The sequence below is a fragment of the Diospyros lotus genome, chromosome 14 (genome assembly GCF_014633365.1).
Source record: "Diospyros lotus cultivar Yz01 chromosome 14, ASM1463336v1, whole genome shotgun sequence".
NCBI classification, from domain to species: domain Eukaryota; kingdom Viridiplantae; phylum Streptophyta; class Magnoliopsida; order Ericales; family Ebenaceae; genus Diospyros; species Diospyros lotus.
This window is the reverse complement of record NC_068351.1, coordinates 3,181,320-3,199,311: the sequence shown is the minus strand read 5'-3', so window position 1 is coordinate 3,199,311 and position 17,992 is coordinate 3,181,320. Positions and strand designations below refer to the sequence as shown.

The 17,992-nt window shown below is 34.3% G+C and overlaps 1 protein-coding gene across 3 annotated transcripts; it reads left to right on the top strand.

Moving 5' to 3' along the window:
• The first annotated feature begins 13,055 nt into the window (after positions 1 to 13,055).
• Positions 13,056 to 17,825, top strand: LOC127789755 (uncharacterized). Of its 3 annotated transcripts, none has more exons than XM_052318724.1 (8): positions 13,056 to 13,608; positions 14,224 to 14,735; positions 15,490 to 15,628; positions 16,175 to 16,475; positions 16,759 to 16,831; positions 16,904 to 16,994; positions 17,085 to 17,164; positions 17,298 to 17,825. In XM_052318724.1, exons 2-8 carry the CDS (start codon positions 14,307 to 14,309, stop codon positions 17,562 to 17,564), a joined length of 1,380 nt encoding a protein of 459 aa, XP_052174684.1. In that variant the 5' UTR covers positions 13,056 to 13,608; positions 14,224 to 14,306; the 3' UTR covers positions 17,565 to 17,825. The 3 variants fall into 3 exon arrangements, with proteins under 3 accessions (XP_052174684.1, XP_052174682.1, XP_052174683.1); XM_052318722.1 differs by having other exon boundaries at positions 13,057 to 13,608; positions 14,244 to 14,735; XM_052318723.1 differs by having other exon boundaries at positions 13,060 to 13,608; positions 14,244 to 14,735; positions 17,304 to 17,825.
• Positions 17,826 to 17,992: the final 167 nt, after the last annotated feature.

Genomic DNA, 17,992 nt, shown 5'->3' with positions numbered 1-17,992 from the left:
TAATTGTGAGTTGTGTTATGATTGGAATTTGGAATTTTTTTTTTTTTTTTTTTTTTTAATTTCGGAGGTCCTTTTTCCTAGCAAGTCTTCTGTCCACAACTCAAGTACTCTCTGTTAACATAATTTGATAATATTTTTGGTCCGTTCATTCCTCTTCCGGCCCGCACAATTAGGGCTTCTTCTCTGCCTGACCAAATCTATATAAAGGGCATAACTCATTATAATCCCCCACCCCACAACAACACAAGAAGAGTCCTGGAAGGAAAGGATCCCTCTTTCTTCGCCACAAAGGAGGAGTGGCATTCGTTGATCGATCATCGAGGTTTCAACCCAATAGCTTGCTGCTTTGATTCCATGGTGAAGGTGGCTAAGAATTTGCATTTCTGGATGGAGGTTGCTCCCAGCCGCTTCATCAACCCAAGCAGGCCCTCCAATTCGCCTGATCTGGAAACCATTAACGAGGGGAAAAACGAGGGGTATGACGATCAAGATTCCTAGTGGAGAACACAGGTTCACGCACCAATAACGGTGCCTTTTTCTGTTTCCTTCTGATCTTCTGATACAGCCGGTGAGGAAATGGCGCCGAATTGTGATGCGGGTTTGAATGGTTTGGTTGTTAGTGAAGGTAGAGATGGCTGATTATGAAACATCATTGATTCATCATCATCATCATCATCTCTGTCAACCATCCAGCAGCTTCTTGTTCGTACTTGAACTAGTTCTTGTCTAGATACTGTACATTCTATTTCCATGGGAATTTGTAAATAATCAAACTTTCTAATCCCATTTCTCCCATAAGCGTCGCTTCAATCATTGATTACCTTGGTCGCATCGCCGTGATGAGATACACTCAAGATGTTCGATAAAATTCCCCAAATAACGCTCAAACCATTCCTCTGACATTATGGGGCATGCTTAAACTAAAATCCAGTAAACATATTCCATTGAGTTTCATAAAAAGATAACGAAAAGAGATTGTATTATACATCATACTTTTTATATTATTATCGTATTATATATTATCCTTTTAATACTATAAACGATAACCATGAAAAGTACAAATATCGATAAATATCATAAAAATTTACTTTCTTAACGGTGCACAAGAGGCTCAGTTGCTTTCGGTCATGATCTTGCATATGTTGGAAGCACAGCATGTGTAGTTGAATTTGACATGGGTTTAATGTTTTCCAACACATGTTGGTAGTCCTTCTACCGGACACTTGGCACCATTATGGAGATATTTACTATTGGAAGAAGGTACAATACTATTATGAATATAGTAATCTAATAGAAATTACTTGCTTTAAATCTAATTTTACTTTCCTGTTTACCCTTCATTATTTTATTGGTACAAAAATTTTAAATAAATTACTTTTTAATTATTTTGTCTCTCAACCATTGTGTTTTGTGATGTAGAAGCGACACGTGATCTCAGAGAAACATATGGGTTGACCAGATTATCAAAAATTTAATCATGCCTAATTTGCGCACCTTGATTTTAATAAATTGTAACTTTCAATCTGAGAGGAGTTATGAGCGCACCCAGATACGGTTGGAAACTTTAATAAGACGTGTTGTTTGGGGCCTCAAAATCTGTCGAAATCATCAACTTTGAACCTTCTTTATTTTACCATTTTGCCCTTATTAGGGTTTTTGGCTTCTATTTAAAGGCTCTTATCAAACTTCTAGACTTGGGTTCCTTCTAGATCATTAATCAAGTTTGGGAATTTTTATTTTCACAAATTTTGTGATTATGTGGTGTTTTCTTTCAATTTAGTTGATGAATTATTTTTTTTTTTTTTTGTTGATCTTTACTGCGTCATTTTGACTCGTATTTCTTTTCATAAAAAGATGTGTCTCCACATGAAAAAAAGTTATTTTATATAAATGGGTAGCAAGCAATTTTCACATGTTTGATGCTTGACCCTTCACCTAGCACATTGAAAGTTCCATGTTTGGCATCACCTAATTAAAAAGAAAGAGTGGCCGCTCCGAAAGAGTCTCAAGGCCATTCAAATTGCCCCTTTCTTTCTTTAATTATGTCCACAAATTTTCAGAAGTTGGTGACTTCTTTTCTTAGACACATTCTATTTTCCTCATTCTCCACGTGCAAATTTTAGTACTGATCCTTTGGATCCCACCGCTATATATAAAACCATTCCCAGCCCCATCAACTCATCATCAACTCTTTCTCACAGATCAAAGTAGCTTCCCAATAATATTCAAATCTCTCTCTCTCTCTCTCTCTTCTTGAATATTAATTCAATCATCATCAGCCAGCCAGCCTTTCTGGGATCTGATCAGCCTGTAAATTTGGTCTCCATCGATGGCCAAGAAGATTGGAAACTCAAGTCCATGGATGGAGGTTGCTGTCCCTCATGTCATATACCCACTTAAGCCTTCAAATGCTCCTGAACTAGAGACCATTGTTGAGGAAGCATACGAGGAAGACGACGAAGATTCATAGTTCTTGGCCTTAATTTCTTCGCTTCTTCCTAGCTAGATACCCAGCTCTCAATCTTTTTGTGTGCTGGTTGAGCTCTTTGTTGGTTTCTGCGGAAACTCAAGAGAGACTGATGGACATGATCCATGAAATTAACCATGCTTTTCTAGCATCCATATATAAATACAATTCTTCTTTTTTCAAATTTTCATGCACATATATACCTTTTTCTTTTCTTTTCTTGATTGATTGGTGTGAATCTGGTTTATATATGTTCATTTTCGTTTGATTCTTTCCCTTGAAACCTCGTCTTTTTTTGGGTTTTTTTTCCCAGTGATTTGAGGCATTGACTATGAGAATTGTCTTTGTTCTTTTGACACCTAATTTGCTCAAAAAATTTCCTAACTGGCTGGAAGAAACATGAAATTGAGTCTGTTAATACTAAGATATCAAAATGCAGGTCTCTTGATTTATATCCCCTAAGCTGTCATAAAGAGAAATCTCAGAATGCCATCACTTGCCTTGTTAAGAAACTACAGGAAAATAATCAGAAATATATGTTTTTTTATTTGTTTTATGTGGAAAGAAAGAGGCAGGTAAATAATATATAAGAATTGTCTTTAAAGAAAAAAAAAATCTAAATTTTTAATACTCTCTAGCGTAAGTCCGCACAGTTCATGAATTAAAATTAACTTACGAAATTAGACCATATTAATTCCATTGAACCTATCCCAACAAATAAGTCCGTTGTTTAGTATTGGGCCCGGTCCCTAGGATCCATCCCATCGACATCAGTTCAGTAACATCCTCCATCCTCTCATCACCATGTCAAGATTCCTGTGCTCAGAACAGACTTCAACTGTCCCAAGATTCTAGACTCTTAACTCACCTGTAATAACCAATGACACGCAAGGAAGTTTTCCTTCCTCTCTTATATAAGCTAGCCAACTATTGACCAAGGTATAGTTTTTTCCAGTCTGCAAAAATTTTATTATTTTAAACTCTTACTTACTTGAACGTTATAGTGTTTGTAGATACCAGTCACCTTCCAATGTACGATTCTCTATTGCCTCAAGCCGTCCATCCAATCATTCCCTTTTGGGCTGAAAAGAACAAAAACCTTTCATATTCATATTTTGCACATGTATTTGCTTCTTTTTTTTTTATCTAATGTTTGTCAACTTTCTATAATGCTCCACTCTCATAATGCCATCACTTGCCATGTCAAGAAACTACAGGAAAATAATCAGAAATATATGTTTTTTTTATTTGTTTTATGCAGAAAGAAAGAGACAAATAAATAATATATAAGATTTTTTTTTAAAAAAAAATTTAAATCTTTAATACAGGCCGACCTAACCATAAAGCCATATATGTTATGGCATAAGCCCCCAAAATTGGAACGCCCCAAGTTTTAAAAATTTGTAATATATATATATTATTTTTTAATAATAAATATTTTATTAAAAAATTAAATACAAAATATTATAATTTTTTTAACATCTTTTCATCATTTTTCAATTTTTAATCGTTGCTCACCTAAAATTGCTCATTATTGATGAATTTTATCTTTTTAATGTTATCAGTTTAATATTTTAATTTGTTTCTTTCTATAAAAGAATCATAAATGTATAGTTTTTTGTTCGTAGTGAGTTTTTAGAGTTTTAAGAAAAATTACTTTTATTTTTTTTTGTTTATTGTAATAAGTTGTTTGACTTCTTCTTTTTTTTTTTTTTTATCTCCAAGACATTATATTTTAATTAAAAATTTATTGTCGTTAATTATTATATTTTGTAGTTGATTGAATTTTAACTTTTTTTAATAAAATAATGAAATATTTGTATAAAAAAGTGTATTATTTATTTTTTAATAAAAATTAATACTCGAAAACCCTCAACAAATCATAGAACCCCCAATTTCGTTGGGCCGACTCTACTTTAATACTCTCTAGCGTAAGTCCCCACACTTCATGAATCAAAATCGGCCTTTGAAACCTTTCGTACTCATATTTTGCACATGCATTGGCTTTTTTTTTTTATCTAGTATTTGTCAACTTTCTATAATGCTCCACTCTTCACTGTTCTTCCACTCACTTGTTTCATATATTTTCATATATTCCTCCTCTAACTATCCATCAAAAAAGTTATCAATTAGCATAAATAAAACAAAAAAAAAAAATAACCCTGGCATCGTTAAAAGTAGTGATAGATCTCAATGGTTGTAGTTATAAGTACAGTAAATTCATCGATGTTTGCTATATTTGTATATTTTATTATCGACAATAGTTATTATCACCATATTTCAAAAATGTCTAATTCGAGTGGTCGAATGAATAATATGTTGATATCAATTCGATGAGTTGTGAGTTTGATTCTTGTCCTGCGCAAAACCCTAATCTGTGATTTACCTTCTCTATCGTAATCAAGGGCACGAACACCAGATACCGTGCAAGGACAGTCATCCCAAACATATTTAGACATTTTGGTAAATGTTTTGATTTTACAGAAAAAGCTCAATTATTTTAAGCTAACACCTAATTAACAGTTGATGTTTGAGATGGGCACTCAAAAACTTTTTCTTTTTCCATGTTAATATTATCCACTCATTAGTGGGTAATTTACCCTAATTTTGAACAGAGTTTTCATATTCATTCATTGAGGAGAAAAAGTAAAAAAAATAAAAAAATAGCAAAGTCAACAAGAAAAATGGGGTTGTGGTACATATATAACAATTTAATTCAATTAACCAAAGTTTTCTTTTTCCTCCTGATTCCATTTCTCTTTTTATTATGGTATGATATATTTATCAATCTTTGGTTGGAGGTGCTTTCTTTCATGTTGTTTCTTTTACTTTCTTTTCCTTTTCCCCGTGCTTTGGCTGTCTTTATTGAATTGAATATATATGTTGGACAACATTGCAAGTTCATCGAAAGCATATATAATTACATATAGACACACACACACACATATGTCCTTTGCAGGCAAGATGAGACTGAAGAGGAAAGATAGTTTATTAGCATATTCTGGTGCTTTCTGATTAGGAAGAATCCAAATGCAGATACTTTAGCCATGGTGGAGACAATTAAAATTGATTCTTTGGATGTGGGTGTCCTGGAAGTGGAGAAAGTTCTTTAGGCTTGGGGCTAGTTGGGGAAATCGCAGAGTCCACAAGACAGTATGAAAAACACTTAGGTAGGTGACTTGTGGTCGATCTCCAGTTCGAATCAGATGCCCAACGATTGCTTGAGAGGTCACTCGTCATGTAGAGCCCACCGGTTCAAGTGTGGGAAATTAATCAATGATGCTGCTTTGAAGATTCCTGGCAGGGTATGTTCATAATTCTGTATTTATGTATAAAGATTAGGTAACCGATACAGTATTATAGCCACGGATAAAAGGCCAAGTCATCCATGTTACGCGCTCTAGGAGACAACCTAGTCCCCACAAGAAAAACAGAAATAAAACCGCCTGTTTCGCTTTGATCCGTGGAAAAGAAGGTAGATATCGATGAAAAGCAGAGGAGGATCGATTCAAAAAGAGCGATTGGCCTTACATTCCCTCACCCGTAGCTTCCTTCCCCTTTACTTTCCAACCCTACCTACCAAGCACCCTCATGGATTTTCCAAACAAAGAAAAGGTGGAAAAAGGAGGTGGTGCTGGTTCAATCTGAATTGCCTTTTTTCAGCAATCCATGGCTTTTTATGCAAGTCCAGCCAACCCAAAAGCTGTTTAGTTGGCTTCTGAGGCGAAAGTGGAGAGGAAAACGCGAAAAAGAAGGCAGTATGGAGGTGTGGGCCGTGTGAGAACTCATTTTTCTTGTGATTTGGCTTCGGAGACAAGCTACCCTCTTCATCTATAAATACATCCATCGAAAAAGAAGGCAGTACGAAGGTGTGGTCTTTTGTGTATGTTTGAAGGCTTTAGTGTCAACATTGCAGGCAGAGCTGCCTTCTGGTACAGAGTCCAGAATTTGGAGATTTCTAGCTATTAAAGGTATGTATATGCAAGAGAGGCAACAACGGTAGTGCATATGCCTGGCTCCCCGCATGCCATCGGCGAGGTTTCCCCGGCGAATCGGTGGCCTTCATCAATGGCGTGTGAGGAGCCATGCATGGCATTTTGTTGCTTTCTCTATCTGTTCATCTCTGTATCTCGTTCCCTCTCTCATCTCTTTCTCACAAGCTTGTTGGGTTTTTACACGGAAAAGACCAAATCATAGGTGATAAAAACTCAATTCTTTGCATGACTTTGGCTGATTTTCAGTTTGTTGCAGCAGTGTCCTTCAAGAATGGAGCAATATTCAGATATGACCTTGTGTATGGCTCTTTGAGCTTCATGGGTTTTTCTAAAGATTGAAGATTCTTGCATATGCTTAGATGGGTTGATTTCAGAAGAATAAAAAAGACAATGAAAACATCACTCTTTCGCTGAAATATGCTCGCTCTTAATATTATTTGAACATGTATAGATAGTTTCATCAGCTTATTACCTATAAATCAATGAATTATATGATGGGCCATCCTCAAAAAAGTGTTTGTTGTGTAACTTGTGTTCAAGAAAATGAGTTCATGTCCAAGAATAGGCCCAAACCCAAAGAAACAGTCTATTGAAAAAAAAAATTCACGTAAACAAGACACAAGAGCAATAAGTCATCGGATGATTAAGACTGAGAAACACCAATTCAAGTGATCAAAAAACCTAAGTGAGAGGCTCGTGAAAGACTTGGTTGAGAGACTAGTGTGGCTGAGGTCGATGAGGTCATCTAAAGACTAGTATGGTTGAATAACCGAAACCGAGACCAAGTGACCTCATTTAGAAGCCTTTCTCGATGCCATAGAAAGACTCTTTTGAGAATTCATGAATCACTTGACAATTATTTTTTGAAAGACTCTCGTGCTCTGATATCTTCACCTACAAATCTGAAAGAGAGCCCAAATTACTCGTTGAAGATTGTGACTCTCCCTCCACTTATCAATAAGAGACTACTCATCTGGTAAAAATATGCTTAGAAATTTAAGACTATTGCAATTCTACTTATTCTTTGCATTCTATCTATTCATTTAAAGACAGACTTAAACATTATAGAGCTCGTGTGGGACACTCACTCACACCCCTAATCAGTTTCTTCCTTGCAAGTCATCCACAAGTAGGTCATTCACACTCAAGTCATCTATTAACAACAGGTCATTCTCTATCCCTTCAAGACACTCTTGTATATTTAAAAATTTATTATTGTGTTTAAACAATACCAATGTTAAACACCAAATGCAAAGGATGACATCTCAAAGTCTCTGTCTAAAAGGAATCACCAAGGGAGTTATTGCCTTGGATGATGTGCGGTTGTTCTTAGTTTATGTACTCACTCTTCAAAGCCATCTCAAGTACACGATGAAGTCAGTTGAGTTGGTTTGATTTAGTTAAATGATGTGGATCGATCTTAGATATGATGAGGAAACTTGTGAGCTAGATTTTATCCAGAAAGGCAGGCAGGCAAATGGAATCCACCCTTCCTTGTATCTACTATTTGCCTTTGCCCTCGATAGGGCTTTAATACAAACTGGTTTGAGTCAATGCATCAGTTTGCTTTGCAACCTTTGTTAGAATGATTTGGAAGAAATGAAATGATTCTGCTATGATTAATGTCCTTGTGGCACATTCAGCCCACAAAACTATTGGGTCAAAAAGTGGGCTAGGCCCAAATTCCTATGGGCCTGCATGATCATATCCGTTGTAAAAAAGGAAAAGAAAAACTAATCTTTAAAATTACTTCGCCAAATCTATATTTTTATCCTCTTACTTTTACGTTTTATTTATGTGGTTAACTAGATTTTTTGTTATTTCTCTTACACCTCTAAACCTATATTTTCGAGTTAATTTAACTCATATACTTTTATCTATAATGTGTAAAAAAAAAAATAAAGTAAGATGATAAAATATAAATATTAAATTGATTTGAAAATATAAATTTAGAAGTGTAATCGAAATAATGAAAAGTTAGAATTACTATACGAAAAAAAATTTAAAATATAGAAATTAAATTGATTCAAAAATTAAGTTTAAAAATATAATTAAATAATAAAAATTTTAAATAATTATAAAAAATTTAAAAATATGAATTTCGCCTCATAACATTCAACTTTCTATTTTAACTCTTCATGTCATCAATGGTCATTTGCTTAGAGTTATTGTCTTTCGATGATTATATTAAATAATTGGCATCAATCCAATCTATATCGAGCTAGCCATAGATGACAAAACCTTATTATTTAGGAACTTAATCTCCATTAACTAATGAATATGTTAGGAGTTATAATTGATATGTTGCATTTTCATTAGTAAGGATGTGCAATCGATTATAACTGGCTCAAATCGAACTGATTAAAAATTATTGACTGAACCAAACTAAATCACATGTAATAATCAAATCAAACTGAACGACTAACCCCAACTAATTGAAACCTAAATCGTGGTAACCGAATTGAATTGAAAATTGAACAAACTTACAAAATAATTGAATAAAGTGATGGCCTTAGTGTTGCACCAGCCACCTAGCTAGCTAGTGATTCTAATGATTGAAATCGATCATTGGATTCCCCCAATCGTGCTAGTTCATATATAAAAAAATGAGTTTGATCAAATAGTTGATTTTTTGTAAATATAAAAATTAATTTTATTGTAAAAAAACTCAAAACTCATTTTTGAAAAAACGTTGCCAGCCACCATCTATGGCGGATTCCGATGATCAAAATCGACCATAAGATTCGTCTCGGCTTATTGATTCACATACCCAAAAATAAAAAATATCTAATGGTTGAATTTTAGTAGATCTAAATTTTAATATTGAATACAAACCCACAAGTTACCAGAAAACTTATCGAAGGGGCCCAAGCCCATATGTTCCCTGGCGACACTTTCTCCACTTCCGTGACTCTCATTGGTTTCAATTTGAATTGCCTTTTTGTTATGGTGGTTCTTGTTCTTTTTCTTTCTCTTTCTCTTTCTCTTTATCTTTTTCCTTGATTGTCACTCTCAAGTTCCTCCTATTTTTACTGTCAAACTTTTTTGCTTTGTAGAACAACTTCTTGGATATTTCTGCGATCATGTTCACGTTTCATGTCTTGAAATGGAGAGACCAAAAAGAAAGGGTCCATGATGATGGTGGGAAGAGGGCTAGGCGACGGGAGTTGGGAAGGGAAATGGACGATAGCGAAGGACCGAAGAAGATAGAATAGAAGGACTGAACGGGTAAAAATCGATTCGATCTTCCACCATTTTGTGATTTTGTCTACTATTTTTCTTTTATAGTACACCCAAAATAATGTCGTTTTGTAATTTTAGCCGATTCAATTTGTTCAGTTATCCGACATTGATAATCGAATCAACAAAAACTAATCGAAATTTTTACAAAAAATAATCAAAATGATACACAATCATACTCATTATAGGAGATGCTATGAAATAATAATACATGATCTCATTAATCTTTTTTAATAAGCATGTGTCATATAACTGATACGTCTCTAACGTTATCTTAACTAATATGTGCATGGAGAGTTTGCTTGGTGCCTAAGATTAATACTAATAAATTCATATTACATGATCTAATACATTAATTTTACAGTAATTGTCAACCATGTTGGATTAATTTCACTTATTCATTATTATTAAAAAGACTAGGGTCACTGTCAAACCATATTAAAAGTTGGGCCAATGATTAGACCTTATTAATTGAATTATTCTTCTGACATTCTCTGTCCACCTTCTCCACAATATCAACATCCATTGTGACAAATCAAATTAAATCATTAACACTCACATTTCCAACTTTAATAATTCTTATTATTTATTAACTTCAGATAATCCTCTTCTCTGACTTTCTATTGAGCAATAGGTACAACCAATCCTTGCACCATTTAGACTCATCCCTCTTGTTAGAAAATTAGTGTACAAATAATAATTTTTTTTAAAAATACAAAGTGACGGATTCAATAAAATTTAGTGACTCAGTTTACGTAAAACTAAACAATATGATAGAACTCATTTAATCTCTCTAAAATTTAATGGTCAAAGACCATAAATAAGTTTATATTTTAATACGAAGATAATTATTTAATTTTGTGTTCTCAAACCTTAGGTTGGCTGCAATTAATTTTTAACATTAGACAAAAGCAAAGTGACAGGCAACTAAACTGATTGTCAAACCCAAAATCAGTAGAAATTTATCTTAAATTATTATAAATTAATTCCAATCAAACATTAAAAAGCTAGTTGACTCTGCAGACCAATAAGATAATACTCCTTTGCCTGCACATCAAGTCAAGCCTGCCTCGTATGCTTCAAACATTATTATTTGATAAATACAAAGTGGGTTTAGATTTTACTCCTCTTCTTCCCCATTTGATCTTATTTTAAAAGGATATAAATCTTAAATTTTATCTCCCTTTAATAAAAAGTGTTATTGTCATCGTACAATAAGTAATATTTAATAAATAAAAAAAAAGATAATCACCAAAAGTCAATCATCTTTACTTTGAATGGACGATGTCAAAAATTTTAGAATTTGAATAGACGATGTCAAAAATTTCAGAGTTTTATACAATATTCGTCCTTATTTGATGAAGAAATTATACAAGAAGAGAAACGTATGCAGCATAATTGAAAAAAGAGGAGTTGCTATCCACAAAAACAACCTTCGAGTTGGCCTCCGTTTTCCTCTCTATTTGTTTAGGGTGTAATTTTTGAATACCTTGTTTCTTGTTGTGTTCTATCTCTCTCGTTTATTAAATTTTATTTGTTATATTGCGACAATAATAAACAAGAATTTTTTTTTTAAATTCACTTTAATTTTTCACGAATAATAAACAAAATTATTGATAAGTAAATTTATTCTATAATAATAAACAAAATTTATTCTCAAATTACAATAATTATAAATAAAACTTCTTTTTCCTCTCGATTAAAATAAAAAACAAAGTTTTAACCTCAAATTACACCTTTCTTAACGCATGGAAGTCTCCTTGCAATGATCAGTGCTTGTCGTGTAAGCAGAGAGCACCATTTGCTGTTGCTGTCTGCTTACGCACACATAATTATGATTATAATTATATATTATAACGTTTAATATAATCATATATTATATTTTAAGATTGGGAGTTAAATTAGTTATTGTGCTTAAAAAAGACATAAACTGTAACGGCATGAGATTTAATTTTAACATTTAATATTGTTTAAAATTATTTTGATTAGGAATAGAGGCGACACTATTAATAGAATTAAAATGTTATGTTTTTAGACAACTCTCCATGTTTGATTTTAGTCGACCGTGATTCGTTTGGGCCGTGAGTCCAAGATACAAAGAGAAAGAACAAGATGGGAAGAACACAAAATTTTTTTACGTGATTCGATTAGAACGATGCCTACTCTACGACCGTATCCTGATTATTCTTCCAGAGTGGTGGTATCTGATTATTTTTCTTGTTGTTCCCTTGATGATATTTCTGACCCCTATTTATAATGAGGAACATTTACAATTTGCATAAGATATAAAAATAAAAAGATGATATAATGGAGGACAAACAGTCCTTATCTTCTGTATAAAATTGAGAGTGAAATCCTCATTACGAGGAATATGATTTGCTTTTGGATAAAGTGAGTGGGTCCTCGCTTCAGGCTATTCAGCAGCTTTGTTGCCTATGCGAGTTGAAGAATTTAGGCTAGCGAGCTGAACGGTTGGGCCAACGAACTATGAGCTTTATCAAAAGCTCGTTGAATAGATCTCAAGGAGCTCGCTAGAGGTCTTGCTTGGGGCGCGTTAGGAGCTCACACGGATCCGCAATATGAGCTCGGATTTCAATGGTGTATGAGCTTTATTTGACTATGTCACTTGAACCTTCTAGGTTTTAGGTGATTGGGTCGGCCCACTGGACTAAGTCTAACCTATAAGGAATAGTGCGAGAAATATATATAACAACAACATTAAGAACACATTTAGCATAGGGGCTAGCATGATCTTAGATCTAAAAGTAAAATAATTTATCTCGTATTTTTTAAAATTGAGTAATTTATTTGACTTGTGATAATTGTGATTTAGAATTTAAATTTGACTAAGATTGAAACACATTTATAATAAAAAATTTATTTCTTTTCGTGACTCATTTTATGATCAAAGTATAGATTTATATAAATTATTTTTTATATATATTAATAGATGAATGTTAAATCTAGAAATAAGTATCTAATATCTTAAAATTATTATAGTAATATCACTATTATAGTAGTAATATTATCATAGTGATATTTTATTTTTTTTTATAATTTTTTTCAATTTAGATTTTTCAAATAAAGCTTTTGTATTTGATTATGTGATTGATAATTTAACTGTGATTTATTCTCTATCTCAAATTCTTATTTACTATCAAGTTGACCTTGGAATTGTAAACTAGGATAAGTTAATCAACATTTATTTACAAGTGGAATGATATGTTATAAAATTCCAATAAACACTAAATTGGGTGTTGGTTGCATGTAATAGTTCTAAGATATCTTAATAAATGTATTTAATAAGATGGGTCTCAACTCAAGCATTCCAATTAACATTGCGGAGCATTTTCCATTTTAGTGTAGGGCGGGTGGCATTGTGGTTGAAACTGTAGAAGTTTGTTTGATCTGATAATTCTGAACTGTTTTAAAGTAATGTTGAGGTGTAATTAGTTTGTGATTTGACTAGATCTCCACCGAATTTAATTGAACTGAAATGAAGTAATCTGTTCGGAGATATTTTTATATAATTGTAATCTAGTCCCTTCCAAACGGAAGAATTTGAGTCGTATCTGTAAACAAACAGCTTCCTAACGAGCAGCGAAACAATCTCTCTTGCTTGTTTGGTTGTTTCACAGCCCTCCTCCCTTGCCCACGCTTTACACCACCCCAAAACCCTCTCTCTCTCTCTCTCTCTCTCTGTTTCTTCAGTTTGGAGGTTTTTGCAGGATTGTGCAATAATTTCTGCTGATCAGCATTTGTTGATTGACTCAGAGACTCAATGGGTTCCATGTGATATATATATGTATGTATGTATGTATGTATATACAGAGAATTTAGATGGAAGGTGCTGAAGGGGCTTGCAAAAACCCACTTGGTCCCCCCTTTTCTCCTGCAATTCAGAAGGTATTTTGGTTTTTGAATTTTACTTCTCTGTCTTTCTAAACTTTATGGCTTTAATTTATTGGTTTCTGCATGATTCTTGTTCTAAGTTCTTTGATGGGTTGGGTATCTTCGAATATTCAGAAAATCTCACATACTGTTATAGGTTCTTTCCTCTCTCTTTGTGGACTCAACTGTTTTAACCCTTTAAACGATTCTCCCCTTTACTTCACAAAGAATCCTATTTTGTAACATCATTTTAATAACTGTCACATGATTCTCCCCTTTAGCTGCTTGTACATGTGACTCTGTGTTATATCTGTGTGCATAAATCGGATTCTACACCATTAACTTAGTACAATCTGTTTTCCATTGCAATTGCACTAAAACCCTTCAAAGACTTCTTAGCTCTAGATATCCCAAAAGCTTCTTGTGCCATGTGTTTAACGTAAATGAGGAATTATTGCAATATATGTGTTCAAAATTGCTTTTCATTGATAGTTCATTTGTTCTTAGTTCTACATGGTTATTCAAATTAGGATGCATGACATGGTTTGTACAATATTTTCATTGCATATAGTTCATTGATTTGGACATTGGGTTCACTGCCAATGCATAATCGCTACATGATATATGTAGAATCTTCTGATTTACTGTAGGCTGGAGATTGTTTTGAAATAGTTGAAGAACCACCAATCAGTCAACACCCACGGAGTCAAAACATGACCTTGGAGATTCCCTCAAGAACAATTGAGGGCCCTAGTGAGCATTTTGTTGCAATAGATATGCCCCTGGCACCAAGTCCAATGGCCAGAAGAATGAATTTTTCACCAATGCCCAGCCCTAGTTATTGCAGGTCCACGGGCTCTTCAAGTCCCACTTCATCTAGAGGTAAATCATACAAAAAAAGCCTGCTTCCAAAACTGAGCTTCAAATTCCAGAATTCTACTTCGGAGTTAGAGAAAGCTGCAATCCTAGCTTTAGGAGATTCACCAGCAGGGACACAGCAGAAGCCTTTGGTTATAAGAACATTGTCTGTTAAAAGATTTTTTATGCCCAAGATGAGAAGACCTTCATCTTTACCAGTTACCCCAATTGTGCACTCAAATCCAGAGTCTACGCATGGAGGGAACAAAATTGAGGATTATGCTGTAAGTGTTGCCCCATGTTACCTTTACACCTTTTATTGCATCTTAATAATGCTTTATCATGATACAAATTTTTGGATGAAGAGATCCTTCAAGTTGGAAATGATAATATTTGCTTATTTTTTCATCAATCCCTTTTTTGCTCTTCCTATTTAGGCTCCTTCTTAATTATTGTAATTTTTATTTCAAATTGATCTGAACTCTTAGCAATTCTCATAGGCTTGCCAACTATTGTAAGTTCATGGTCAATTCCAATTTTTTAGCATGCATTGTCTAAAGATTCATCCAGTGCATTGTCAATTTTCAGCATCAAATATTTTTCTTTATTTGACTTATCATCCTGATAAGTAGATAAAAAATGACCTCATTTCTGCACTATATGCATCTGCTTGTTGAAGAAGATGTGTGCTCATGAAGTTTCTATAATGACTAGAGCTAATATTTGGACTCCTTAATTATTATGAACTGGTAGTAAAGTACTGGGTCATTTATCATATTGTTAGAATCATACGTTAAATCTTTTAACAAAGTAATCCTTCAGTCACCTGGTGCAACCTTAAAGATGCAGTTGAGTTAAACCAAATTGATATCCTATTCGTCTTGCAGTCATCACACACTTAGTTGACCTTTCTTCTTCTTCTTTGGGGGGTGGGGGGCTGGGGGAGTTGAGGTTACTTGGTCTTTGCACTTTCTTTCCAGTCATTAATCATTTTGTCAAAATCTCAATCTAATTCTTGTAGCATCTGTCACTTTACAGGAAAGTGGGACTCAGGTTCCTATCCATCGTTCATATTCCGTTCCTGACTTGATTAAAGCCAGAAGCATTAGGCAGATTGGTTTATCAAGTGCTGTATTTCGTGTTGCTACATTGACCACAAATCCAGCAAAAGATGCTGGTATTCTCTTCTCTTCCAACTACAACTGTTTTGAGAATGGCATTATCCATTCACTTGAAAACTTTCCTCTAAAAGTCACTTAAGGGCTTTTTAAAAATTTAATTGACTAAGATTGGTGTGAAATGGAGTTGGATCCACAGCAAGCTGGGAATGGCTGTGATATATCTAAAAGAGCTATAGTTCACCTGGAGCCAAACACAGTATTGCATTTTTGATAGACCATAGATTATTATACCTTATTTTGAATCTATGGTGCCCGTTGATAACAGATTCTAAGTTTAGAATCGGTACTGCTCTACGAATGGGCCATTCAAAGTGATGCCTGGATATTATTATTATTATTACTACTTTTATTTTTCTTGGAGCAATACCTAAGATTTTTCCTGTATCTAGTTTTCCTTAACATTGATATTAGATGGAAAGTCCTCTAAAACCAATGCTGAAATATAGTGAGTTTGTTACTGAGCAAAAAAGAAATATGTTTGAGTTTGTCCGGAGATTAAACTTGAGATAACCAACTTATGCCTCAAAGTTCTTGTGGTTCAGATGGAAAGAGTGATGCTGGTCAAAATATTGCTGAAGAAGAAGCTATTTGTAGGATCTGCATGGTTGAACTTGGAGAGGGTGCTGACACCTTAAAGATGGAATGTAACTGTAAGGGTGAGCTTGCATTGGCTCACCAAGAATGTGCCGTGAAATGGTTTAGCATCAAAGGTAACAAGACATGTGATGTGTGCAAAAAAGAGGTTCAAAACCTACCTGTCACCCTTTTGCGAATTCAAAATGCACCGATATATAACTTCCAAGGAAGAAGATTACTTTGGCAAGCTGAAATTACTCCATACAGGCAAGTCAATGATGCTTTCTATTGCAATGGCTAGAAGGAGAAGCCTAGTCTATGTTTTTTCTTTTCGGTTTGTCTTTTCGCAGTTATTATTTGTTTGATTGTTACTGGCATATCACCAAGGGTACTTTGTAATTGCTACATGGAGATATCTAGTATCTTGCTGTAATGTATTGTCTTGATATAATTCTGATTTTACATTTTCTATTTATTTTTAAATGAAGTGATGTCAAGATCTGTTAACTTTTACTTTGGTGCCTGAAGTAGTATTTTTGTTTTTTACAAGAATTTGGCAGGATGTTCCTGTTCTTGTCATCGTCAGCATGCTTGCGTACTTTTGCTTTCTAGAGCAGCTTTTGGTAAGTTTATTTACTTTGAGATACATAACTTCCAAGTCTGCCTATGTTCCTATACCATTTTCTGCTTTTCAGGTTAAAAAGCTGGGATCAGGTGCAATTGCCATATCGCTTCCATTTTCCTGCATGTTGGGTCTCCTTGCATCCATAACTTCGACAACTATGGGTATATAAAATATATTTTTTTTGTAATTGTAGACCCTTTGCAAGCATGAGTTTGCTTTGATATGATACTGATTTCTCACTCTGCCCTCAGTGAGGAGAAACTTTGCCTGGCTGTATGCTATTATTCAGTTCGCGCTGGTTGTTCTCTTTGCTCACCTTTTTTACTCACTGGTAAGAGTTACTTTACATTGCTCAACTGGTTTTAATCCATTCCTTTGATAGTGTAGAAATTTTGGTAATATCCTAAAAGGCAAAGGAGGGTGCTCTTTCTAAAGTGAAACATTTCCGTCTGTTTGTGTGGAAGCTACAGCTTCATGTGCATGCAGTTCTTGCAGTTCTTCTCGCCATGCTTGTCGGGTTTGGAGGCGCAATGAGTGGGTCTTCCATCTTTCTTAAGTTCATGAAATTAAGGGCACGGTGGAATTCTCAGCCTGATCAACAGCAGGGCTCCCAGGAGGTAACACAGCCACATCAGTTGCCAGAAACTGGAAGTATGTCACAAGCAGACCCTCGATCTGGAACTCCAAACGGGACTCAGGAATCCATCATGCCAGCTGATTCAAGATTATGATGTCCTACCTTATGTAGAACTTAGATATATGTAAATTTAGTTGAAATACAGATTTTGGCTCTCTGAAGAATCTTCTTGGTGAAGTTTCCTCCTGAGCTATTCCTGTCAGAAGCTGCACAAACATCGAAAAGATCAAGCTTGCTGAATCCTTGGCCAGGACTTGAATTATAGAACATGGTGTGCATTTGTGATATCAATAGAACATTTCAAGTGAGTTTCAGGTCCTAGTAGTTGTTAATGACAAAATCCAGGCTTGTTACACGACTTATTGCAGTTTTGCCCCTTTTTCTAGTGATAATTGTTGAATTGTTTATAGATGAGCCATGGCTAAGCATTTCCTTGAATTTTTCTTCAGATTAGATGTCTTGTTCTGCTGCATTATTATCAATGTTCATGTCCACAAGAACTGTATAAATTATCATTTATCA